Here is a 25817-nt window from a genome sequence, read left to right as displayed (position 1 = left end):
ATAGCCAAATCACGACCCTCCCTCCCCCCTGGGCTGGCCATCTTTGGACCTGCACGCCTGCGACCCCCTCCTCACCACTTCCCTTCACGTGGAGGAGGAGGAAGCCCCTCGCCCGGACAGCAGGGTCGCGCCCTCGACCGCCTGACACGAGGCTGGGCGCGTTCAGACAAGACACACGAGCGCCCAAGACACACGAGCGCAGCCGACCGACGCGCCTGAAGCCAAACTGCTCCGACGCCCTCCGGCCCTCCCTTATTTTGAATAATCCCCTCCCTCTTAACGGCCACCCGAATTTACATACGTCCCGTGTTTGTGCCTCCACACGCGCAAACACGCAAGAATAGGCCCGCCCTCTCGCAGGCGCCGCTCTTTTGAAAGGCTTCTCAAGGAGCCAGACCTCAAGGCGGCGGCGGCGGCGGCCTCTTCTTCCCTCCCTCTTTCCAACGTCTCCTCGCGCCTTTTTCAAATAAGAATTAAAATGAAACGAGCACAGCCCACCCCCTAACAAACCACCGACACCAGAGCCGAGAGAGGAGGGCGGGAAAGGAGGGCCGCTCCCACCCCTGGGTGGCGGGCTCCGAGCGGGAATCGCCTCACGGGCGGCCGCTCCACGCGACGCCCTGGCCGGCCTGAGGAGAAAAGGGGGGAAGGAGGGGACTGGCCTGGGGGGGGGGGATACCGGTCAGCGTGTTTGTGAACTGGGCTGGGGTCTTGAGTGAGGGGCATGACGCAATAATAATAATAATAATATGGGAAAGTTTGAAGCACAGCAGCTTTTGACAACGTGAGAACTGCAGCTATGATGCAAAAGTCAACGAGTTCTCAGTATTCCTTCGCGCCTGCGAAGCATTCTTTCCCTCAGATAATTCTGGGCAATGTAGTTTCTTAAGGGTTGCTGGGAATTGTAACTACTGTGAGGTGTAAACTACACGGCCCAGAATTCTTCAAGGGATGCTTTGTGTTATGTACTGAGTTGAATAGGATCCAAACTGCAGCAGTCTGATTGGTCCTAGAACAATAGGATCCAAATTGCAGCAGTCTGATTGGTCCTAGAACAATAGGATCCAAACTGCAGCAGTCTGATTGGTCCTAGAACAATAGGATCCAAATTGCAGCAGTCTGATTGGTCCTAGAACAATAGGATTCAGAATGCAGCAGTCTGATTGGTCCAAGAACAATGCAGCAGTATGATTGGTTGGCAGGAACCACCCAATCATGCTCCAGATATAAGTGAATCCACAACCTGATTGGCTTACAGTAGAATTTCAGAATTAACCAATCATGTGCAGCCCATTGCGTAAATAATGTATATAAAGCAGATACTTTGAGGGGACTTTCATTCATTCCTCACCGCTATGAGCCGAATAAAGAGCATGAAATCACTTTGCGACTCTGAGTATATTTCACTTTGCATGTGCTTCAAAGGCAGGATGAGGTTATGCAGACCAAGAGGCAGAGCTATAGAGAGACACCAGCTCTATTCTCTGGTAATCCCTACCCCCATGGGTAAGCAACCTAAGGCCCGGGGGCCAGATCCGGCCCAATCGCCTTCTAAATCCGGCCTGCGGACGATCCAGGAATCAGTGTTTTTATATGAGTAAAATGTGTCCTTTTACAGTGGTACCTCGGGCTACATACGCTTCAGGTTACATATGCTTCAGGTTACAGACTCCGCTAACCCAGAAATAGTGCTTCAGGTTAAGAACTTTGCTTCAGGATGAGAACAGAAATCGTGTTCCGGTGGCGCAGCAGCAGCAGGAGGCCCCATTAGCTAAAGTGGTGCTTCAGGTTAAGAACAGTTTCAGGTTAAGAACGGACCTCTGGAACGAATTAAGTACGTAACCAGAGGTACCATTGTATTTAAAATGTATCTCTGGGTTATTTGTGGGGCCTGCCTGGTGTTTTTACATGAGTAGAATGTGTTCTTTTCTTTAAAAAGCATCTGGGTTATTTGTGGGGCATAGGAATTCGTTCATTTATTTATTTTTTCAAAATATAGTCTGGCCCCCCACAAGGTCTGAGGGACAGTGGACCGGCCCCCTGCTGAAAAAAGTTTGCTGACCCTGCTTGCCCCCAAGTGTACCAATTCATCTTTCTGACATAGCAACAGACCCGTTAATGTGCATAGCTGTCAACCTTCCCTTTTTTTTGCAGGAAATTCCCTTATTCCAGCGCCGTTTCCCACTGCTATCCCGGATTGTTAGATATCCCATAGACTGTCCCCGGGACAGGTGAGGCTGCTGATCCCTTATTTTCGAGGCTGCTATCCCTTATTTTCAAATCTGAAAGTTGACAGCTGTGGTTAATGTGTGTGCTGTTATGCTTTGTGTGCTGCGGTGTGGAAGCTTGTGTGGCAGGCATGGCATTGTGCGGCTCACAGGTGAGACCTTTGTATTTTGTCAAAGCATTCATTTTGACTAGGTGCAATATTTGTGGCCATGCCTTCACTTCAGCAATGCGCTCTGCACAGTGCCAACTGCTTCGCTGTTTAAATTGCTTAGTCACCACCACCTGTAAGAGTAGAACTCTACTTTTTCTAAACTGCTTACACAAGGGGGTTTTAAAAAGCCGAGTCACTTGTGCTTACTTAGCAGAGTGGAACACATTTCTAATTACAAAGGAATTCAAGGAGGAGGCAAAAATAACACAAGATTACCTCCTGCAATCCCATTTATTTTCTTCTGCACGTACCATGATGATTATTACTAAGCCAGTGCTAATTTCAAAAGCTTGAAGAGTAAACAAATACAGCAGGAAGACGTAAAATGGGAGGTGGGGAGGCTCAGGCGGTGATCCTTATAATAATGATTGGGGTCTTAGCCAGGTGCCTAGTCTCATCAGTGAAATACTTTTATTTATTTAAATTATTTATAACTCTTTTTTCACACAATCCGAGAGCAAGAAGCATTAAAATACCAAAGAGAGCACTATTTCATGTAAATACAACATAATTACTGTATTTTTTGCTCTATAAGATTCACTTTTCCCCTCCTAAAAAGTAAGGGGAAATGTGTGTGCGTCTTATGGAGCAAATGCAGGCTGCACAGCTATCCCAGAAGCCAGAACAGCAAGAGGGGTTGCTGCTTTCACTGCGTAGCGATCCCTCTTGCTGTTCTGGCTTCTGAGATTCAGAATATTTTTTTTCTTGTTTTCCTCCTCCAAAAACTAGGTGCGTCTTGTGGTCTGGTGCGTCTTATAGAGCGAAAAATACTGTACATCACCCAAGTCAAAGGCCACATATCATGGTTTTATGTTTTTATGTTTTTGTAAACTGCTGTGATATATTTTTATGGTTTATTTATTTATTTATTTCATAAAATCTGCATGACGATTGGTTGTAGGAAGCCTCAAGGAGGTTTTCAAAAATATAAAACAAGAAAATCAAGAATTTTACCCTATTTCAAAACATACAAAAGTTAAAATACTAACACAGATTAAAATTTCCTCACTTTTCTAAGCATCTGGGTAAGCATGTCTAGGCAAGAATGTTTTTAGCAGGCATCAAAAAGACTGCAGTGAAGGCCTCTGCTTGATCTCAATAGGCAGGAAGTTCCACAGTGCCAGTGCTGCCACTAAATGATCAAATGTGGAAGGGGTATTATGTGGCACCTGTATAGTGCTGCTTCTGCCAATCAAAACAGTCAAGTGGGCACGTGTGGGGTAAGGCAATGTCGTAGGTAAACTGGGCCCAAGTTGTTAAGGGCTTTTCATGCAAATAATAGTAACATCTTGAACCTGGCCTGGTGGCATATCAGCAACCCGTGCAGGCCTCTGAGCCCAGGTGTATATGTGCTTACGAGGCCTCACTCCTGTCCGCAATCGTGCTGCAGCATTCTGCATTAACTGCAGTTTCCAGATCCAGTACGAGAGAAGCCCCACACAGAGCACATTGCTGTAATCCAGTCTTGAAGCAATCAGCAAATGAACTATTGTGGCACGGCATTCCCAGTCCAGGAATAGCCATAGCTGTTGAACCAGCCACAGTTGGTAAAAGGCAGCTCTAGCCACTTCTAGCTACCTGAGCCTCCAGTGACAGAGCAGAAGCAGCCCTAATCTGCAAACCTCCTTTTTATAATATTTTTTATTTGGCATCGGAAGACCATCAATGCTGGTGCTACTCGTATCTGAGAGGGGAGGGCATTCTAGAGTTGAGGTATCACAGCTAAGAAACGTTGGACACTATTTCTTCTCCACGTGGTTTACTATTAGTTCCTCAAGGAACTATATTCCTGACATGAGATCTGGGACCTGTAATTTGTATCAGCAACAATGACTACACTGCTCTTGTGATTGTTCTTCGGCAACCCTTTCCACCCTGGCTTTCTCTGGCTGTTTTAGACTATAACTTCCATCAGCCCCTATTAGCAGGTGCTGACTACCAGAGTGGTAGTCCAAAAAAAAACAAAAACCTGGAGGACACCTGGGTTAGTCATCCCCTATTCATACTGTTCTAACACTGCTTCTTGTCCCTTAAAATCTGAAAAATTGATATATTTTTCCTAATGGTAATGTGCTTGCACCTCCAGTTCACCCCACCTACTCTGTGGGTTCTGCCTTGTATTGTATTGAAGGAGAGTTGAACACATATATAAAATAAATGATTTCATAATGGATCAGATTCAAGGCTGTGGAAGCATATTTGGCAGTTTAGGTCTTGTTTTGAGAGACCCACCTCTTTTGTTTAATCTACGCTGTTGGGTTTTGAACTGTTTTACTAATTTTTTTAATGTAATGATTCTATTATCATAACTCACCCTGGGACCTTATGGTGAAGAGCAGGTAAAAAAAGTCCACAATGCATTGATATTAATGTGCAGCAGGATCCTCTCATTTTAGTCACAGCATATGATGCTCAATTCAAAAAAAAAAACTTTTATTGATAAATGCAATACTTACAAACACAAACCAGAACACTAAACACACTTATTATACATACACCTCTCAACTTAGATTACAAAAAAAGAAAACAAACATACAAACTAAACATACAGACATAAATTTTGACTTCCCTCCACCTATATGTGACTTCTTTTGTTTCTTCTTTTTGCTGTGTTATCAATATTATTTTTGACTATCTCATCTTATACCCATTTCTTCTTAATTTTTTACTCTATAAGTTTCATTCATTGCATATTGATATGTTAATACCTGAACAATGTTTTTTGATGTATTCCTTCACGCTAGTCCACTCCTCTATCAGTTTTTGGTCTGATTGGCCCCTTACCATTGCTGTAAGTCTTGCTGATTCTATGATGCTCAGAATTTTGACTGTCCAATAGCTCCAGCGGCGCAAATAAACATCCTCCTCCTGGGTAATGGCTTTCCCCTCTCTGGCCCTCCCTTTTGGACAGGATAAATGGCCAGGCAGCACAGACTCCCACATCCTCATCGAAGAGTTGCTTTTCCTTAGCACAGGCTCCCTAAATGAGGGCAGAAAAGAAGCCGCAGAGCTCTTCTAGGGAGCACCGCGGGAGAAGCAGAGAGCAGGCCATTCAGGATGGCAGGAAGAAGGACAAAGTGGAACACAGCCGGAAGACTAGCAAAGAGAGGCAGCAGGAGTTCGGCAGAAGGAAGAGGGAAAAGGAGACCCAGAGCAGCCTTCAGGCAGACAACCAAGTCCACACTTCCACAGTAGTGGATGTGGATGATGTCGTGTCGTTTGAGGAGGAAATGGAGGTGATGGCCTTGCTTGAAAGCGAGAAGCAGGAGGAAGGTAAGGGGGCAGGTAGTTAAGGGGCATGCAAGGGCATGGGGAGGTCAGAAGGGCTCCAGGATGACCCCACTGAGCTTTTCTTACTATGCCAGAGTTTGAATCTACTGTGTCCTGCTAAAAAGGTAAAGGGTCCCCTGACCATTAGGTCCAGTTGCGGACGACTCTGGGGTTGCGGCGCTCATCTCGCTTTATTGGCTGAGGGAGCTGACGTACAGCTTCCGGGTCATGTGGCCAGCCTGACTAAGCCGCTTCTGGCGAACCAGAGCAGCGCGCGGAAACGCCGTTTACCTTCCTGCTGGAGCGGTGCCTTCTGGCGGTTCCCTCACTGCGAGAAGCCAAGTTACAGGGAACCAGGCAGAGGGCCTTCTTGGTAGTGGCGCCCTCCCTGTGGAACACCCTCCCACCAGATGTCAAAGAGAACAACAACTACCAGACTTTTAGAAGACATCTGAAGGCAGCCCTGTTTAGGGAAGCTTTTAATGTCTGGTGTATTATAGTATTTTAATATTTTTTTGGAAGCCGCCCAGAGTGGCTGGGGAGGCCCAGCCAGATGGGCGGGGTATAAATAATAAATTATTATTATTTATCTACTTGCACTTGATGTGCTTTCAAACTGCTAGGTTGGCAGGAGCAGGGACCGAGAAACGGGAGCTCACCCTGTCGCGGGGATTCAAACTGCCGACCTTCCGATCGGCAAGCCCTAGGCTCCGTGGTTTAGACCACAGCGCCAAATAATAGTCTGAAGAAGACTGTGGCTGCATAAGGTGGCCACTTACATTTCGCCAAAAAAAGGTAGGAAATGCATCACCCAAAAGGGGGCACAAATATGCACAAAGTGTGAATATAACATTGGCATATAGACGTGCATTTAGAAATGACTGCCATAATTTAAATTTGGTACATCTCTCCATAGTGGGGAAGAATGGATCAGGTAACAATTGTTGGTGGGGAACTTCAGGGCTTGCTCACCTTTCTAATGGTGCTTTAACTTCAAAACCAGGCCTGGAGCTGGGACCCTTGCACCTTCAAATAGAGGGTTATCCTTTCCCAAGCCTTCCAACAGGATTGTCTTCGTTAAAGGCCTTGGTCCAGTATATCTGAAGGAGCGTCTCCACCCCCATCGTTCTACCCGGACACTGAGGACCAGCACCGAGGGCCTTCTGGCAGTTCCCTCACTGCGAGAAGCCAAGTTACAGGGAACCAGGCAGAGGGCCTTCTCGGTAGTGGTGCCTTCCCTGTGGAACACCCTCCCACCAGATGTCAAAGAGAACAACTACCAGGCTTTTAGAAGACATCTGAAGGCAGCCCTGTTTCGGGAAGCTTTTAATGTTTGATGTATTATAGTATTTTAATATTCTTTTGGAAGCCGCCCAGAGTGGCTGGGGAAGCCCAGCCAGATGGGTGGGGTATAAATAATATATTATTATTATTATTATTATTATTATTATTATTATTATTATTATTATTATTATTATTATTATTATTTTATTATGTAGGATACGTGACCATAGTACCAACAACAGTGGCCTCCATCATCTTACTGTGTTTCCCCAGTGAGATTAAAGGTAGCACAGTGTCATCACAGTCCATTTATGCAAGGGTCCCACATGTAGTAGCTAATTAAGTACACTTCATATTGTTCACAGCGTCTCCTGTGAGTGCAAATTAGAGCCGTTTTTTAATGGTAGGTCAGAAGTCAAATCTCCCAATGGAGTTGCCCAGGTGTGAAAATGGGAAGGAGGGGGCTCATGTATGGATTCAACCGTGACATTTGAACTTGAATGCAGGGCTGTTGGATCCATCTTCCGGGGCTTGCTCCAGGTTTGAGTTGGCCCCATGCAAAGCACCCTCTGGCCAGATCCCTTTCCATTGCTTCTGAGTCTAACTGCCTTTTTAAGTTCCTGCTGATATAGTGCTGCTCTGAGGCATTGTGGGAAAATTAAATGGCAGCAAGGCATAACTGCCCAGGCCTGATCAGAACACTGGATAACATTTACTGCAGGGCTTAGATCAGGCATTTGTGGTAGCAGTTGCCCAAGGATGCCAGGTGCTGACAACAGCCCTCCCCGCCATCTGGCTGCCTGTGATTAATTAAGCTTAGCAAAACACGTAAGGAAAGGCTATTCTAGCAAGCAAGATTGGCAGAAAGCCCACCCAAGTCCCAAACTACACGATCAGGCCTCACGGCACCAGGCTTCAGAAAAGAATAGGAAGCTGCTAGCTGCCTAGCTCAGTAGTCCACACTGGCTGGCAGCATCTCTCTGAGGTTTCGACGTTGGGATCTCTCCCAGCCTCACGATCTCGCACCTTCTGCATTCAAAGTAGATGCTCTACCACCTAATTCTGGCCTTCCTCAGGTAAGGGCTGCTGCTGTGCTAATGGCTTCCATAGACATCTGGCTGTCCACCATGATAAACAGAATGCTATTATTACCCCAGCATGCTCCAGTTCTGTCTCTTGGGAAGCGCAAGCAGGAACTCCAATCCTGATTTTTAAAAGAACACTAGCAGATCCCCCCAAATCCAGGGATAATTCATATGGTCCTTCTCAAATGTTACTGTTAAGTCTCTCTGGGATGCTCAGAATTTCTGTCAGATAGGGTTGCCTGGTCACAGGAGAGGTCTAGCCAGAATCTAAGGGATTCTATATTGTTTTCTCATTGGGTTTAGATGTTTTGGCACTCACTCTGCCACACTGTACCCATTGGCTCTACCTGGTGGCACCACTAGGCTCTTCCCTAGACCAGGTAGGTGAAATCCTCCACATAATCTTTTACCCTGCCAAGCTGCCAGTCGCCACTTCCTTCATCTCCAAGTCTGGCTTCAAGAGACCAGACAATCCTAGGTCATCTGGACTTCCTTTGTTGAATTACTTTCCTAAAAGAACTACAAAGGACTGGGTCCTGACAGTCACAGTCTTGTATTAATATTATATTTCTATCCTTGTATACCTCCAGGTGCTGAAATGTATTGGGCCAGCCCTGGTAACAGGTGTGACCCCCCCCCCAAAAAAAAAGACTGAGATGGAGCTAGCATGCAGCACTTTCCAGATTAGCCTGCAGGTTCTGGAGCTCTGCTGTCATAAAGCTTTTGAGACGTCTATACAGTTCAAGTTGCCTAAGCAGCTTCTGGGGTTTGGGTTATATACAGTGGTGCCCCGCAAGACGAATGCCTCGCAAGACGGAAAACTCGCTAGACGAAAGAGTGTTCCGTTTTGGAGGTGCTTCGCAAAACGAATTTCCTATGGGCTTGCTTCGTAAGACGACAATGTCTTGCGAGTTCCTGCTGGTTCCCCCCCCCTTTTCTAAGCCGCTAAGCCGCTTATCAGCTGATCCGATCAGCAGATAATCCGCTATAATCCGCTAATCCTTCAATGGGCTTGCTTCGCAAGACGAAAAAACCGCTAGACGAAGAGAATCACAGAACGGATTCTTTTCGTCTTGCGAGGCACCACTGTATCAGGTTCCCACCATAGTAAGTCACAGCTGGTGGTTTGGGTAACACATCAACTTCCCACAAGAGCAAAAGACTGACAAATATTTGGCAACAAAGTCACCGTATTTTTCGCTCTATAAAACGCACCAGACCACAAGACGCACCTAGATTTTGGAGGAGGAAAACAAGAAAAAATATATATTCTGAATATATTCTGAATCGCAGAAGCCAGAACAGCAAGAGGGATCGCTGCGCAGTGAAAGCAGCAATCCCTCTTGCTGTTCTGGCTTCTGGGATTGCTGCCCCTTACTTTTTAGGAGGGGAAAAGTGAGTCTTATAGAGCAAAAAATACGGTAATTTCCAAGGCTAGCCAGACTCCTTATTCAAGGTGTCAGCATGACATCGGCAAAAGCTTACCGAGAAGGTAACGATTCTCACACAGCGATGTTTTGGCATAAATAGGCATGAGAAGCTACCATTTTATAGACTAAATAAAGTCCTAGGCCAACAGATTTTTCTGGGCTTTATCTGGGCATTTGAGGGGCAATTGCTGGCCACTATCTTATTTCTTTTGACATGACATCTTCCACAACCTGATAATGCATGCCCTTAGTGGAACAAAAGAGGCCCTGCGCCATTTGCTTGGCAGTGGCTCCCTGTGTATGCTGTGGAATCAGCAACACACCCACCCATTTAAAATTTGCAGCACCCATTGCTAAGAGGTGTGGTGAGTGGGTATAATTTAGCACACATGTTTAAGAACCCAGTACAGGATTGGCTATTACAATAAATAAATACTGCATAGAGGTGGCAAAGAAGAGACTCCAACTTTACACAAGGGTTAATAAACAATTCTTAGTGTGAGAGCTGTTACCAAACATAAGGGGTTTCCCGTGGAAGCTGGGCATTTTATCTCAATTCTTTCTCCACTTTTCTACCCTATTTCCAAAATAGCCCGAGCCACTCAGGCTACATTCAACCTCAATATTTATTGAGCATCTGATTTGTGCAATGACACAAGCAGGTTTCCATCTATGGGAAAGACCCTGTTCCATCACCTACTCTTTATCTGTTTCCCTGCAGGTACAAAGTCTCCAGGCCTGGGCCTCTGTGAGTGGCTTCTTGTCATCCTTTCTCTGCTCCTCCTCATAGTCACGTTCCCCATTTCCATCTGGTTCTGCATGAAGGTAAGTCATTGGGGCTGTTGCACGTGCAGGAACTACAATTTAACAATGTCCAGAGTTCGCGTACAGGCCCAGACAGAAGACCAAGCATCTCACATACACTGCTATGTGTACGACTCAATGCGAACGAGGTTTTACAAAGGTGCTGTATAAGTAAACAAGTACTTCCAAATTGATGTGAGTGAAGCATCCATATATAGACCTCAGATAACACTAAACACTAATTCTTCCAGCAATTACAATCTGAATACCAAAGTCTTCACAAAGCCAAGAGTTCTGCTGCCTGCTCACAGCAGTCTCCCTCATCTATTTTATCATGTTCTAGGGACGCAGGTGGCGCTGTGGGTTAAACCACAGAGCCTAGGACTTGCCGATCAGAAGGTCGGCAGTTCGAATCCCCTTGACAGGGTGAGCTCCCATTGCTCGGTCCCTGCTCCTGCCAACCTAGCAGTTTGAAAGCACGTCAAAGTGCAAGTAGATAAATAGGTACCGCTCCAGCGGGAAGGCAAACGGGATTTCTGTGCACTGCTCTGGTTCGCCAGAAGCGGCTTAGTCATGCTGGCCACATGACCCGGAAGCTGTACGCCGGCTCCCTCGGCCAATAAAGCGAGATGAGCGCACAACCCTAGAGTCGGTCACAACTGGACCTAATGGTCAGGGGTCCCTTTACCTTTAAATTACCCATATTGTGAATAAAAGTACTACTGCCCACTTGTCTTCTTTCACCTCAAGGTGCATTTCAAGTGGAGTAATTACTGCTACTCGGAGGCAGAGATAACGATAATTAATTTTGCTTCCATTTCATTTATATGCCCAAGATCTGCTAGAATTGTTCTCATTTGTAATCGTTTCTCCTTTCAGATGTAGTAGCTATTCTACACCACCTTACATAAACTGGTTACTTTGGAATAATCTAGGTAGGCTGAAAGAGCCTACCTTAGAAATAATGCCGCTTACGTTTATTCAGCTTTCTTCTACATTTCCCTTCTGAGTTTAAAAAATGTGAAGAGAATAAAAGAAGCTGGCAGAATGCCTGAAGATAAAAGGAAGGGGTCTCTGTACCTTTAATAGCTGTGCAGAAGTGGGAATTTTTGCAAGGTGGAGTTTGTCGTTCAGGAGCGCAATTAATTGTACTTGCCACGATTCCCCTTTCTGTACAACTCTAAAAAGATACAAAAGCCCTGTTTTCTTTTGCAGTTGGTCATGCAACTTACAAACATTCCTTGTGGTGGCTTGAATTGCAGGGAAGAAGATAGCATGTAGGTGTAAAGGTAAAGGTGCCCCTGCCCATACGGGCCAGTCGTGTCCGACTCTAGGGTTGTGCGCCCATCTCACTTAAGAGGCCGGGGGCCAGCGCTGTCCGAGACACTTCCGGGTCACGTGGTCAGCATGACGAAGCTGCTCTGGCGAGCCGGCACCAGCGCAGCACACGAAAACGCCGTTTACCTTCCCGCTAGAAAGCGGTCCCTATTTATCTACTTGCACTTAGGCGTGCTTTTGAACTGCTAGGTGGGCAGGAGCTGGGACCGAACGACGGGAGCTCACCCCGCCGCGGGGATTCGAACCGCCGACCATAAGATCGGCAAGTCCTAGGCACTGAGGTTTTACCCACAGCGCCACCCGCGTCCCTGCATGTAGGTGTAGACTGTAGCAAACACTGTGCAAACACTCCCACAATCAGACATGAGGCATAAATAACAATGTTTGGTTCCTTCCATTGCTGGCCCCTTCAGACAGCCAACTCCTCACAAGGGCCAGAGCCTCTGCACATGGTGTTTTTAAGAAACTAAGCCAGAAACAGCCAGTGAATCTCTCTTCATCCTCAGTCACGAACACTGGTGGCCAGCTGGAGGCCCCTTTAGCCTCACATGCTACTCTGATCCATACCCTACATTGAAAACATACGCCTTCCCCTCCAAAATCCTGGGGAAAGTAGTTTGTTATGGATGCTGGGAACTGCATTGCATTTCCCAGGATTCTTGGGGGAAAGTGATGCACTTGAAATGTGCTTGAAATGTATGGTGGCTGTGAAACAAGATGATTCTTCCCACCCAACAAAGGCCCGTCATCACTTTACATTTGCTGCAGCAGGCGGCACCAGGCATTTCCGTTCTCGTGGGCTTTTAGAGCAGAGGTTTCCACACGGTACGTAGTTCCGCTTTATCTCACAGATTCCCACCATCCATTTTTCCATGACAGATTGTACGGGAGTATGAAAGAGCCATTTTGTTTCGATTTGGACGCCTTCTTCGCGGAAGGCCCAGAGGGCCCGGTAAGTATAGAACTATCAGCCTTTCAGGAAGCCTCAGGTTATGTACCAGCTGGGGAAGTTCTGGGGAGCCAAATAAAGGTAAAGGGACCCCTGACAGTTAAGTCCAGTCGCAAACGATTCTGGGGTTCTGGCGCTCATCTTGCGCTACAGGCCGAGGGAGCTGGCGTTTGTCCGCTTCTGCAGACAGTTTTTCCGGGTCATGTGGCCAGCATGACTAAGCCGCTTCTGGGCGGAGTGGTACCTATTTATCTACTTGTACTGGTGTGCTTTCGAACTGCTAGGTTGGCAGGAGCAGGGACCGAGCAACGGGAGCTCACCCTTCCGATTGGCAAGTCCAAGCGGCACACTGGTTTAAATCACAGCACCACCCACGTCCCTCCGGGGAGCCAAATACCTTCCTCCAAACTGCTCTGCTTGGCTCTTGGAAGGCTTTTGAGGCAATGCCTCTCCCTAATCTGCACCTTCTGACCCCAGGCTGTGCCCTTCAATAGATGTGCGGCACCCAGCTCTGGAGCTGCTGTTGCTTGCCTGCTTGGAGAGATGTGCATGGGTGCGCACAGACCTGACATTTGAACAGCAGGCTCCATTTCAGTAAGGCAAAGGTTGGAATCCCCCCTGCTGCTCTTCCCACTTTTGCCCATTAGGAAATGCAGCCCTCAGGCTGGAAAAGGTTCCCTGCCCCCATTACATGCCATTGCACATAGTGGCCTGCATGTGGATCACACTATTGGTGCTCAAGAAGCTGAACTTGACATTTAGATGGACCCTCCCTACAGCTGACTTGAGAAACAATTGCCTGTGTAGTTTTGTACAGATATACCATGAGCATTGTGTGAAGGAAAGGTACTGTCCGCTCTCCTCCTTCAAAGTCACATGCTGGTCTTTGTTAAATTCTCTACCTGGTCAGCTGAAGCGCAGGGATGCGGGTGGCGCTGTGGGTTAAACCACAGAACCTAGGACTTGCCGATCAGAAGGTCAGCGGTTCGAATCCCTGTGATGGGGTGAGCTCCGGTTGCTCGGTCCCAGCTCCTGCCAACCTAGCAGTTTGAAAGCACGTCAAAGTGCAAGTAGATCAATAGGTACCGCTCCAGCGGGAAGGTAAATGGCGTTTCCGTGCGCTGCTCTGGTTCACCAGAAGCGGCTTAGTCATGATGGCCACATGACCCAGAAGCTGTACGCCGGCTCCCTCAGCCAGTAAAGCGAGATGAGCGCCGCAACCCCAGAGTCGGTCACGACTGTACCTAATGGTCAGGGATCCCTTTACCTTCACCTTAAGCTGAAGTGCACATCAGTTCGTAAAGTTTTATGATTATGGCTACTTCAGATGTTCATTACCTTTGGTCTGCATTTGTGGAGGGATGAGAGAAGAGGTGCCCCGTGTACATATGTGCTGCTGTTCTCTTTCTCCAAACAGGATTATTCCTTTTCCTGCCATGTTTGGACACCTACCACAAAATAGACCTTCGCCTCAAAACCTTAGAGATCCCTTTCTATGAGGTAAGAGACACACAGTCTGCCCCTTCTGCACTTTGAGCTTGTTTGCAGGAGGCAAATGCAGTAGAAGTTTACTTAGATTCACCATTCCAATTAATTAGGAAGACTCTGGTTCTAATCTCACCTTGTCTATGAACTAAATGCATTGCTTTTCGGCATGCCATTTTGACTCAGCCTCACCCCCAGCCCCACAATAATTATACTGATCTACCTAACGGGACAGTTGTAGGATTACTTAACGTAAAGGAAGGCTGTAGATCAGTGACAGAACATCTGCTTTGCACGCGGAACATCCCAGGTTCATTCCCTGACATCTCCAGCGAAGGTTAGGAATCTACACAGTCTGATGTTTATTTGGTAATACAGTGGTACCTTGGTTTATGAACTTAATCCGTTCCAGGAGTCCATTCTTAAACAAAAACCGTTCTTAAACCAAGGCACGCTTTCCATAATGAGGCCTCCCGTCGACTGTGCCCTTCCACCGTTCGGATTCCGTTCTTAGACCGAGGTAAAGTTCTCAAACCAAGACACTATTTCCGGTTTTGAGGCGTTTGTAAGCCAAATTGTTCTTAAACCGGACTGTTCTTAAACCCAGGTACCACTGTACCGTATTGGCCCGAATATAAGTCACACCCGAATATAAGCCGCACCTTTAAATTCGGGGGGGGGGGGGGAGACAATACCCGAATATAAGCCACTCCCTTAAAATTCCGTAGGCACTCACACCCGTTCTGTTTTACTATATGCCTGTTTAAGCAGCAGTATCGTAAAAGTCCATTTTTGTAAGGTCACAAATTTAAGCCACACTTTCAACTTTTCATGGTTGGAATTTGGGGGGAAAAGTGAGGCATATATTTAGGCCAGTACAGTACGTAGAAACAGCTCAGTCCAGCCCAGGGCTGGAATCAGATTTCCTGTTATTTTTCCATTGGCAAAACTGTATTTTATTGTTATAGATTTGAGGGGACCCTCCAAAAAACAACCCTAGGAATGAATAAATACTAGGATTTTGATTAATTGGGATATGGATTAAAGTACAAGCTGAAGAGCTGTGTCAGGGAATTCCTGGGCTGGCTTATACAAAGCAGCCTGGCTGGCTTAGTGAAGAACAAAAGGTGTTGCTTGGCCACTGGAGAATGAGATGTTACCAAAGTGATGGAGTGTGTGTTTGAGGCGACAGGAAAAGGGATTTTTGAGCAAGGGTTGCTGGGAAGAAAAAGCAGGAAGAAGAGCTAGATCCATCTTTGGAGGCTGGTTGCAGAGATGCCTTGGGCTATAGGGCCACACTTCTGTGGGGTACAAACCCCTCTTGAAATGACTGTGCAGTAAGACCTGGACTCCTTCCATGCAGACTGAAGGTGTGAATAGGTGAATAAACCATATTTCTTAAAGCCACAACAATCTCTGCTGCGTCTTCAATTCTCCAAAGGAACGCAGACCCTGGGTGAGTGCCTGGGACCCCATGGGCTCTTGCCACCACTCAAGCAGAGAGAGGGGCAGGCACCCAGCTTTCATAACATTCTATTGCAGGGGTCGGTAAGGTTTACCTCGCCTGGGCCGGTTCACTCTTGCAGAGATCCCTCTGTGGGCCGGATTACATACGCGCGCCTGCGATTTCCGGCATTTGCGCAGATGCAATTTCTGGCGCCGTTCCCGTGCTGCACTGCGCCCGTTTAGTGCAGCACACCGGGACTCGTCGGTTGAACGAACCCCTTGGGCTGCTTGTGGCCCATGGGCCTTAGGTTGCCGACCCCTGTTCTATTGGATGGTCACACAATGCCTTCTGCTTGCCCTAGACCATAACCAAGGACATGGCAAGTCTAGAAATAGATACCATCTGTTACTATCGAATGGAGAATGCCACACTCGTCATGACCACCCTCGCCAACCACTCGAAGGCAATCCAGCTGCTTGTGCCGACCATCGCAAAGCGCTTTCTGGCACAGCGGTCGCTCACAGACATCCTGATGGAGAGGAAGAGCATCAGCCAGGAGATAAAGGTGGGTTGGCTATAGCGCTGTACAGAGGACATGGTGGGGAAGTCCATCACTCAGGGTGGGAGGCTTGCCCAGTGGCTGCTACAAGCAGAACTGGGGAAATGGTATGGTAATCAATGAAAGGACACGAGGGAAATGCTTCTGCCTTGCTATTGGGCACCTTCTCCTTCCTAAAAGTGGCTTTACAGTGTGTAAACTCAGAACTGCCTTGCAAGATCCACCCAGGGCAGCATTTCCTTTCAAACAACAACAACAGGCAACCAGACACTATACAGCCTCCAAACGTAGGGTTGCCAACTGACCAGGTGAACGAGCTTACCATGGCCTCCTGCACCTTTAAGAACAGCTTGGCTTGCAGAAACTAGAAAGTGATGCTTTGAATAGCTTGGTGATAAATGTACTATTTTATGAACTGCACATTGTCTTAGTCTATTCTGGTTGATAGGGAGAGACAATTTTATAAATATAAGATTAACTGAAACCCTTTTAGTGGAGTGGCTAGAGAGGTCATTTTCTCCCTCTCATAGTAGACCTTTAAGTGGCTCAGTAAATGATTGGCAGTTAGGTTTGGGGCAGACAAAAGGTACTAGACTTTGCTCCAGTTTAGGTAACTTTAGATAGGAATCTGACAAATTAATTAAGGATTGACCTATAATCAGCTAGTAGCCAAGACGGAGAAAAGGGAACCTTTTTGAAAAAGCTGTAATCCTTTATTGAACAGCTCTGTGCTCACCTAACTCAGGGTAGCTTTACTTCTAGAGCACTTCTCAATAGAAATGTCAGGACACTGCTGTTTCTGCATTTTTTAAGTTGCTCATCCATCATATAAAGCTTCTTCCAATAAGAACTTTTTTTGCAGGTGGCTGTGGACGCCATCACCTGTCAGTGGGGAATCAAGGTGGAAAGGACAGAAATGTAGGTATGAAATGTGAGATCTGCAGAAATAATTAGGTGACAAAATGTCAGGAGAGGGGTCTCCGAGACCTTTCACTATTGTTAATGCCGCCCCTACGAGTATAATCAGTTTTTGTTATTTCTCCCCTTAAACAATCCCTGGGCATAGGGGTCACCCTGGTACAAGCCACCATTTTTGGGGCCGCCTCCTTTATCCTTCTGCTGCTGTCTCTCGCAGGGGGACAGCTAGCTCCTCGCCCATCTGTTTTGACATGGCTGGGGTTGAAAAGGGTTGATTTCAATGACCAGAAATGTAAGAGGAGCTGCTTAAAAACTGGCAGCTCAGTGCACCAAAAGTTACCCCGTTCCTGCAGTTTTATGGATCTACATATGGCCAGAAAGGCTACAGCTGACCAGCTCTCCATTTGTTTAGAGTCACCTTGGACTAAACTTTTGAGGAGCTCCCATTTTGCTATGATATCCTCCTGGCAAGGGTGCCAGGTGGCAATTGGCTCCACAGCCCCACCAAGAGCGGGGAAGGGAGGGCTCTGGCCAATTACTCCTATCCCTTCTGGCAGCAAGACAGCCTGGGATGTCTTCTCACTGATCACAGTGAGGGCAGAATAAGGATTGCCTCCTGTCCTGATCCCAGCACTGAATCAGTTTGGCGCCATCCAGAAAAGGCAGCTGTGAACCAGATGTATTGCTCAGCCTTCCTGGTCTGTCAGTTTTCTGCTGCTTCTGCAATCCTGCTGGGGAAGTGGAACAGGATGAAAAAAGCTAAGGTTTTATTGGGTTGGTGGGAGCCAGAGTCCAGCAACAGTGGGAGGGCAACAGGTTCTTGATTCCAGAGCTACGGGAAGTGTTTGTGTATTTATGCAGCCACGGAGGACATCCTAGGGCCATTTAAAACTTCTTCAGGGCATTCCCATAGCAATGGCAAATGTCCCCTTTCCTGATAGAACAAATGAGAATGAATCTGACACAGGGATACATCCCACTGCCAATGTAAATGTCGCTAGAGTTGCTAACAAATGAGTAGGCCCACTCAGGAGTGGCAACGAGAGGGATATTCAGCCACTGACTGGCTTTTCACAAAACAAATGAAATACCGTGAAAATCCTTGAAACGAGAAGTAATCAACTAGAAATATTATCTTATAGAAATAAATTAAATAATAAAAATCAAATAGCTTAAGGTAAAAATTAGAAAAACCTAGACTTGAACAAAACCTTATTAAGGCTTTGTTCAATTCTAGGTTTTTCTAATTTTTACCTTAAACTTTTTTAAACTTTTATTTCATTTGTTTTGTGCAATTTCTCGGTTCCGTGACTGTCTTTTTCTACTAGTGACTGGCTTTTCAGCTGGCACCCAAGACAAAGGTCCCATTTAATCTGGTAACTAGCTGGCCAGCTACAGCTAGCACTCTCCCCCCCACCCCCGGTGTAATACAAAGTTTCCTTCCTGAGCTAAGTGGTTGTACCAACCAGTGGCTATGTTCCCCCTCCACCCTCTGCATACCAGCTGCTGGCAATCACAGGTGGGCAGAGTGCTGCCATGCTCAGGTCCTGCTTCCCACAGGCATCTGGTTGGCCCTGTGAGAACAGGGTGCTGGACCAGATAGGCCATTGGTCTGATCCAGCAGCCAGGCTCTTTTTGTGTTCTTAAACAGAAAATCATTTATAGTGGTACCTCTGGTTGCGAACGGGATCCGTTCCAGAGGCCCGTTCGCAACATGAAAAGCCTGCAACCTGAAGCACCGTATCTGCGCAGGTGTGCAGCACGATTTGGTGTTTGTGCACATGTGTAAAGTGCAATTTAGCGCTTCTGTGCATGCGCGAGTGGTGAAACCCGGAAGTAACCCCTTCCAGGTCGCCGCAGGACACGCCCTGAAAAAACGTATCATGAAGCAAACGTAACATGAGGTATGACTGTACGCTGTTTCCAGTTTCATAGAATCAGAGTTGGAAGAGACAAGGGCCATTGAGTCCAACCCCCTGCCAAGCAGGAAACACCATCAGAGCACTCCTGCTTAAAGACCTCCAAAGAAGGAGACTCCACCACACTCCTTGGCAGCAAATTCCACTGTCAAACAGCTCTTACTGTCAGGAAGTTCTTCCTAATGTTTAGGTGGAATCTTCTTTCTTGTAGTTTGGATCCATTGCTCCGTGTCCGCTTCTCTGGAGCAGCAGAAAACAACCTTTCTCCCTCCTCTATGTGACATCCTTTTATATATTTGAACATGGCTATCATATCACCCCTTAACCTCCTCTTCTCCAGGCTAAACATGCCCAGCTCCCTTAGCCGTTCCTCATAAGGCATCGCTTCCAGGCCTTTGACCATTTTGGTTGCCCTCCTCTGGACACGTTCCAGTTTGTCAGTGTCCTTCTTGAACTGTGGTGCCCAGAACTGGACACAGTACTCCAGGTGAGGTCTGACCAGAGCAGAATACAGTTTGGGTCTGCAGTCCCAGATTTCATTAATTTCATTAATTTCAGTAAAGATGTGCGGTTGCCAACGGAGCTTCAGGAGTCCCTGGCTGCACAAGCCGAAGCCCAGAGACAGGCCAAAGTGAGGGTAAGGCAATACCCGGACACGGTATGTTTTTATTACTGGAAGCTCTGGGCAGGAGGGGAGCTAGGGGAGAGAGATGCTGTCCTCCCAAGCTTGCTTCTCTTCAGGTCTAATCAGACAAGCGTTGGCCATGGTTCTGCCTGCATCTCACAGCACATGGGAGTGGGTCACTGGCCAAAACTAATTCTGTTGGTTATCCAGCTTTTGTTAATCTAAAGCAGGCACCCCCAAACTCGGCCCTCCAGATGTTTTGGGACTACATCGCCCATCATCCCTAGCTATCAGGGCCAGTGGTCAGGGATGATGGGAACTGTAGTCCCCAAACATCTGGAGGGCCGAGTTTGGGGGTGCCTGATCTAAAGCAATGAGCCCTTCTCATTTGCACTAGTTAATTTATAGGTACTTAATGTAAATCCATTTCCTTTGGCTGGAAACCTAAGAGATGGAAGGGGTACAACATGAAGGCTGTTTGGGAGCTGCACTGGAAAATGGAAGCTCCAGACTGTTTCAATTCTATGCAGCACAAGAATGAAATAAATTTCTTCCACGCTAACCCTGCATGATTTCCTTTGAGCTGTCGGAAACAAAATGGAAATTGAAGCAATGTATTTAATTAACACTGGAGGGCTTTTACTCAGTTGAACTTGCTTCTGAGGAAACATTAGAGGTGGTTTTTGGCCTTGAGGGTGAGCAATCAACGTAGCACTATTTTAAGTGCTGTGCAGAACCTGTTTTCGTTTTACTTCCAGCTGACGAACAGCGTTGCTTCTACGACACTGAAGGGCACCATTATGGAAGGAACCACGGGCAAAGTTTTACTCAGGGTAGACCCATTGAGATTAATGAACACATCAAAGTTAGTCCCATTGATATCAAGGGGTCTACTCTGAGCAAAACTTCGTTGCCTCCTGTCCCAAAGGAAGATCTTCTAAATACCTTGTGTTCTAGGTCATAGCTGCTGAAGGAGAAAGGGCTGCTTCCGAATCGCTGAAGGTGGCAGCAGAGGCGCTTTCCCATACACCAGCCGCCCTCCAGCTCCGCTACCTTCACATGCTGCAAAGCCTGTCTGCAGAGAAGCCGTCCACCTTTATTCTTCCTTTCCCCCTTGAACTCATGAATCCTTCATCAGGAGACAACATGAAATCCACAGGCTGCAACCGCTCTTCAGATGTCGCCAGCAACCCAGAGGCTCCAAAGGCGAAGGATTCCCCAATGTTGTAGGACTAAGCCAGGGGCAGCCTCTAGGCCTCTCTGTCTAGCTCCTCAGGCCGTAACCCATTGCCTAGTCCATAATTCATACCCACCTGCTTTGCACCCTCCTGAAGTGTTTTTGCCTGGCTGAAATGTGCCCTTGAACTCACCTGGATGGAGGGTGAGAGAGGGGATGTTAGTCTGTGTATGGGGTGTTTGCCTACTGGATGAAGGCAAAATTCGCAGCTGTTGCTCTGCCCGCATTTGCCCTGGGTCCCATTCACTACTGGAATGCGGCTCCTTGGAGGCTGCTTATGAGGCAATGTGGCCCTTGGTCTGAAAACATTTTGCCACTCCACTACAGGAATTCAGCAGAAGAATCTGCAGAATCTGCATTTCAAACTGTAGCTGATGTAATCATGGTTGATCCTCTATTGGGCCCCCTGTAATTAAATCTGCTTAAACTTTTAAACTCCTCAACTGAGAGGTCAGCAGCTGGGCTACATATGATGAGGGCGGCTGCTTTGCCACCAAGTGTATAAAACAGGGAATTGCAGCCAGTCCTAGCTGCGTGGGGGGAGTGCATCCCAGCCCCCTTTTTTCAAATGTGTATTTGTTTCTTTCCACATTATATTTTTAGATGCACAGTCAACGCTTGCTAGGTATCTAACCACCCCCATGTGATATTATTCCCAGTTAAAATCCAATACCAAGTTCAAATTATTATTCTGCTGAAAAGCTCACTGGGTGACCCTGAACCAGTCACAATTGCTCAGTAGAGACATCACCTTACCAACAAAGGTCCGTATAGTAAAAGCTATGGTTTCCCCAGTAGTGATGTATGGAAGTGAGAGCTGGACCATAAAGAAGGGTGATCGCCGAAGAATTGATGCTTTTGAATTCTGGTGCTGGAGGAGACTCTTGAGAGTCCCGTGGACTGCAAGAAGATCAAACCTCTCCATTCTGAAGGAAATCAGCCCTGAGTGCTCACTGGAAGGACAGATCGTGAAGCTGAGGCTCCAACACTTCGGCCACCTCATGAGAAGAGAAGACTCCCTGGAAAAGACCCTGATGTTGGGAAAGATGGAGGGCACAAGGAGAAGGGGATGACAGAGGATGAGATGGTGGGAGAGTGTTCTCGAAGCTACCAGCATGAGTTTGACCAAACTGTGGGAGGCAGTGGAAGACAGAAGTGCCTGGCCTGCTCTGGTCCATGGGGTCACGAAGAGTCGGACATGACTAAACAACAACAACACTTTACCTTGCAGAGCCATGTCATCAAGATTAAAAGGGGTGTAGATGTTAGGAAAGATGGAGGGCCCAAGGAGAAGGGGACGACAGAGGACGAGATGGTTGGACAGTGTTCTTGAAGCTACCAGCATGAGTTTGACCAAACTGCGGGAGGCAGTGGAAGACAGGAGTGCCTGGCGTGCTCTGGTCCATGGGGTCACGAAGAGTCGGACATGACTAAACAACAACAACAACACTTTACCTTGCAGAGCCATGTCATCAAGATTAAAAGGGGTGTAGATGTTAGGAAAGATGGAGGGCCCAAGGAGAAGGGGACGACAGAGGACGAGATGGTTGGACAGTGTTCTTGAAGCTACCAGCATGAGTTTGACCAAACTGCGGGAGGCAGTGGAAGACAGGAGTGCCTGGCGTGCTCTGGTCCAGGGGGTCACAAAGAGTCGGACACAACTAAATTAATAAACAACAACAACAGGGACGGAGAAAGTTAATGCATGCTTCCTTTTAACATCTTGGATGAAGGGCTGGATAATAAGCTCACCCGTTGGGCGTTCCTGTTCTCTAATCATTCCGTTCCTTGTCCCTATTTCGAAAGGCAGATACCATTGCAAGATACGAAGATAAGAAGTGTTGCTGGTGGAGTGCAAGAAGCTTAAGGCCAGTCCTCCCACCTCCTTGAGCCTGAAAATAGTGTGTCCTGCCTGAGGCAGTTCACAGAGTGAAAGTGAGCAGCACAGCACAAACGAAGTTTGGGAACTTGCTGCGAAAGCTCTTTGCTGTCTGTTTGCTTTAATTGTTAATTGGCTCAGGGAGTAGCCCTCCCTTCCCCTCGATCATTAAAGCCAACAGAGGTGGGACACCATCTGTGTCTCTTTCAGCAGAGGGAGAAGGATTGGGCTGGGCCTGGACAATGCAGGCTGGCAGTTCCATCAGCAGCCCAAGAGTCTCAGACTCAGTAGAGACGATTTAGTGGAAGGAGCAAAAACACAAATGGGTGGTTTCTACTGAGCGGAAGGAAAACACAGGAGGACTGGAGTGGCGCTCCCTCACAGACACAACTTGAGCTTAGCCCTTGTTCTGTTCTGTTGTTCCCATCAAAACAGAAGAAAACCTTTGAACACAAAATGGCAAATTCTGCAAAACAATAAACTCAAGCTAGTCAACAAATTCATCTAACGTGTGCTAAATCCGACGTATATTCAGCGCCAGGTGGAACCTACTTACTTGATCAGCTCTTGCTAAGAGCTTTTAGAATGGTAAATTTTGTCTGCTGTTCTTATTTTCAGCCTCACTGCTACTTGTTTTAGTATTTTTGTGGTTTTTATGTGCTCTGATATTATGTGAACTTTGTAACATCACCCTTGGAGACTCTGGGCTGAAAAGCAGCCTATTATATATTTAAAGTAATAATAATAATAAATATAATATTCTGAATGTGCAAATTTTCTTTCTTCTTTTAACAATTTTAGTGGGTAGAGTGACCTTCCTTTCTTCGACACTGGCCTCTGGTATTAAAAAATATTTCTAAAATAAGCAAACAGGCATTATTTCCTATAATTTCCTATATATTTCCTTTTAGAAGACATCTGAAGGCAGCCCTGTTTAGGGAAGCTTTTAATGTACTATTATATTTTAATATTTTGTTGGAAGCTGCCCAGAGTGGCTGGGAAAACCCAGCCCGATGGGCGGGGTATAAATATTATTACTATTACTATTATTATTTTATTGCAAGGCTCCTCCCTCCCTGACTACCACCATAGAAACATGGTCCCTGGCTTGTCTTCGTTACAGGTGCCCAGCTTTTGGGGCAGGATTAAAGCTACAGCAACGAAAGCAGTTTGGGAGGAAAAGCACTCCAGCCTGAGTGATGTTGCATTTCCTCCAGCATCTATATTAATCTCATTTTAAATGAAGTCTCCAACTGAGCAGCACATGGAGCACCTATAGCTCAGTGGTGCAGCCATTTCATGCATTTCCAATTAAAAGGATCTTGGGGAACAGGGAACAGAAGACACTTCTGCCTGTGATTCTAGAGAGCTGTTGCCACTGAAAAGAGAGAATGCTGTGTCAGATCTGGGGCAGACTTTGGTAGTATGCTGTCCTGAGCAAAAAAAATATTTAGTGCCTCCTCCAGTATTTCTCTCCCCTCCCTCACCTTCTGTTCTGCACATGCTCTCAAGTGCACTATGTCATAGTTGGGGCAACTCAATCGCCTGTCTGACCAGGGCTTAATTGTGAGTAGGCAACCAAGTAAATACAGGTATTAGTAACTGTCAGGGAACTGCCATCAGTGCCGGAGGGAGAGAGCAAAATCCAGAGGGATTCCGGAGAGTGTCCCGGGATTGGGAGAGGCAGCCCATCTTCTGGGGAAGAGAATCAGCGTAGCACCAGTGGAGAAGGGGGGCAGATGCGGGAAGCGGCGAGGCGGTCCCATGACTCCTTGCCAGGGACCAGCGGGGAGAGTAGAGGTCCTCCGCTGCCTACGCCCTTCTTGCGCAGCAGGCTTTCGCGCAGAGAGAGCAGGAGGAGACTAGGCGTCAAAGAGCTTCTTTGCTGGAAGAAGTTTAAGAAACGCCCACTGACGGATTCTGCCAGCGATTGAGACAGCCACGGGTGAGTCGCTGTCCGGACAGAAAAGGTTCACTCAGGCAACCCAGCCAGGTGTTTGCTTACACATGAGCAACCCCTAGAACCATTATAGTAACACTGCTATTTTGCAACCATTCAGCTCAATGCCCTGTGTCAGGAAACTGCCTGCACCGATCTAGATCTGGCACCGGTCAGATGAACCAATTATACAAAGCAGCTTCCTATGTTCTCTGCAGAAAGGAAAGTGGAACGTGCTTAAATAAATCAAGCTGCATTTCTGCTCATTTCTGCTAGATGGCGTCTTTTGGCCATGATTTTACAATGCCATGAACAGGTGTACGCAGCCAAACTTTGGCTTACTCTGCTTTCCTGTTCAAAATACCATGCTAGCTCTTATTTCCCCCTGAAGGAAGAATGGGGTGGCAATGAGGGAGAAGACAGTTCAACGAAGGGGCAAAATATGTTCCCCTATGAAGACACATTTCTTCAGGAAAGGCCGTAGAACGGATGCAGTGTTGGGACAGAAAAAGTACTGATACCAGATCAGTCTAAAATATTTGATAAGTCACCTTCCATTCACAAAGGATCAGGGTTTCACAAGTGCCATTAGCAACCACCAATCTCTTCCTGATGACTTGTGAAAAAGGACAGCAGCCGTGACCCTCCCTCCCACAGAGAACCTGGAAGTTGTGAGGGAGTCTCTCGCTTCATAATAGGGACTACAAGTCCCATCATCCCTGACCGTTGGTCCTGCTAGCTGATGGGAGTTGTAGTCCAACAACAGCTGGGAACCCAAGTTTGAGGAAAAACTGTAGGACCTTCCCTTTCCCTGAGTCATCCAGCACAGGTACAGGATCTGGGTGAAGTAATCAATCAGAATCGCATCTTGTGACAAGGTAAGAGCATCTCAGAAGCAGTTAGATTCCATCTGGCTAGTTCTAAGTGTCTCCAAAGCATGGTGTGATGTGAGTGAATAGCCTGCCCTTTGCAGAAGATTCCACAGCTAGAAGAGTCTTCTTTCTGTTTACTTCAGGCTTTATGAATAGACAGGAACAGTGGAAGTCTCTCACTGCTTCTGTCAACTCCAATACCTGCATGAGATTAGGGAACGATCCCTCCCTGCTCTTTGGAAGGCTGGGCTTGTTCATTCACCTTGTGCTATGCTTGGGAGACATTTGGAAGTGCTGCTTCTAAGTCTCCTACCTTACGTAAACAAAGAGAACTACA

The 25817-nt window shown here is 47.0% G+C and overlaps 2 protein-coding genes across 3 annotated transcripts in view; one reads left to right on the top strand and one right to left on the bottom strand.

The window, feature by feature from the left end:
* LOC310708593 (podocin-like) overlaps positions 1 to 23443 on the top strand; it is a 671219-nt gene extending 647776 nt beyond the window's left edge. Inside the window, exons 2-11 of one of the 2 annotated variants that reach the window (XR_014527094.1) lie at positions 2129 to 2231; positions 5280 to 5713; positions 10231 to 10334; positions 12531 to 12603; positions 14018 to 14100; positions 15894 to 16097; positions 16954 to 17009; positions 19487 to 19565; positions 20511 to 21945; positions 22172 to 23443. Coding sequence is in view for 1 of the 2 variants with exons in the window: in XM_083507188.1 (XP_083363314.1) it covers positions 5425 to 5713; positions 10231 to 10334; positions 12531 to 12603; positions 14018 to 14100; positions 15894 to 16097; positions 16954 to 17009; positions 19487 to 19565; positions 20511 to 20783 (1161 nt within the window). In the remaining variant the exon portion in view is untranslated. Of the gene's footprint in view, positions 1 to 886; positions 959 to 1425; positions 2232 to 5279; positions 5714 to 10230; positions 10335 to 12530; positions 12604 to 14017; positions 14101 to 15893; positions 16098 to 16953; positions 17010 to 19486; positions 19566 to 20510 lie in introns of those variants that run through there. The other variant, XM_083507188.1, reaches the window with a different exon arrangement.
* The window catches only part of TDRD5 (tudor domain containing 5), a 147806-nt gene that overhangs the window by 44104 nt on the left and 77885 nt on the right, over positions 1 to 25817 (bottom strand).

This window comes from Podarcis liolepis (genome assembly GCF_965112155.1).
Source record: "Podarcis liolepis genome assembly, chromosome: 6".
Lineage (NCBI taxonomy): Eukaryota > Metazoa > Chordata > Lepidosauria > Squamata > Lacertidae > Podarcis > Podarcis liolepis.
This window is presented reverse-complemented; position numbering and strand designations above follow the sequence as displayed.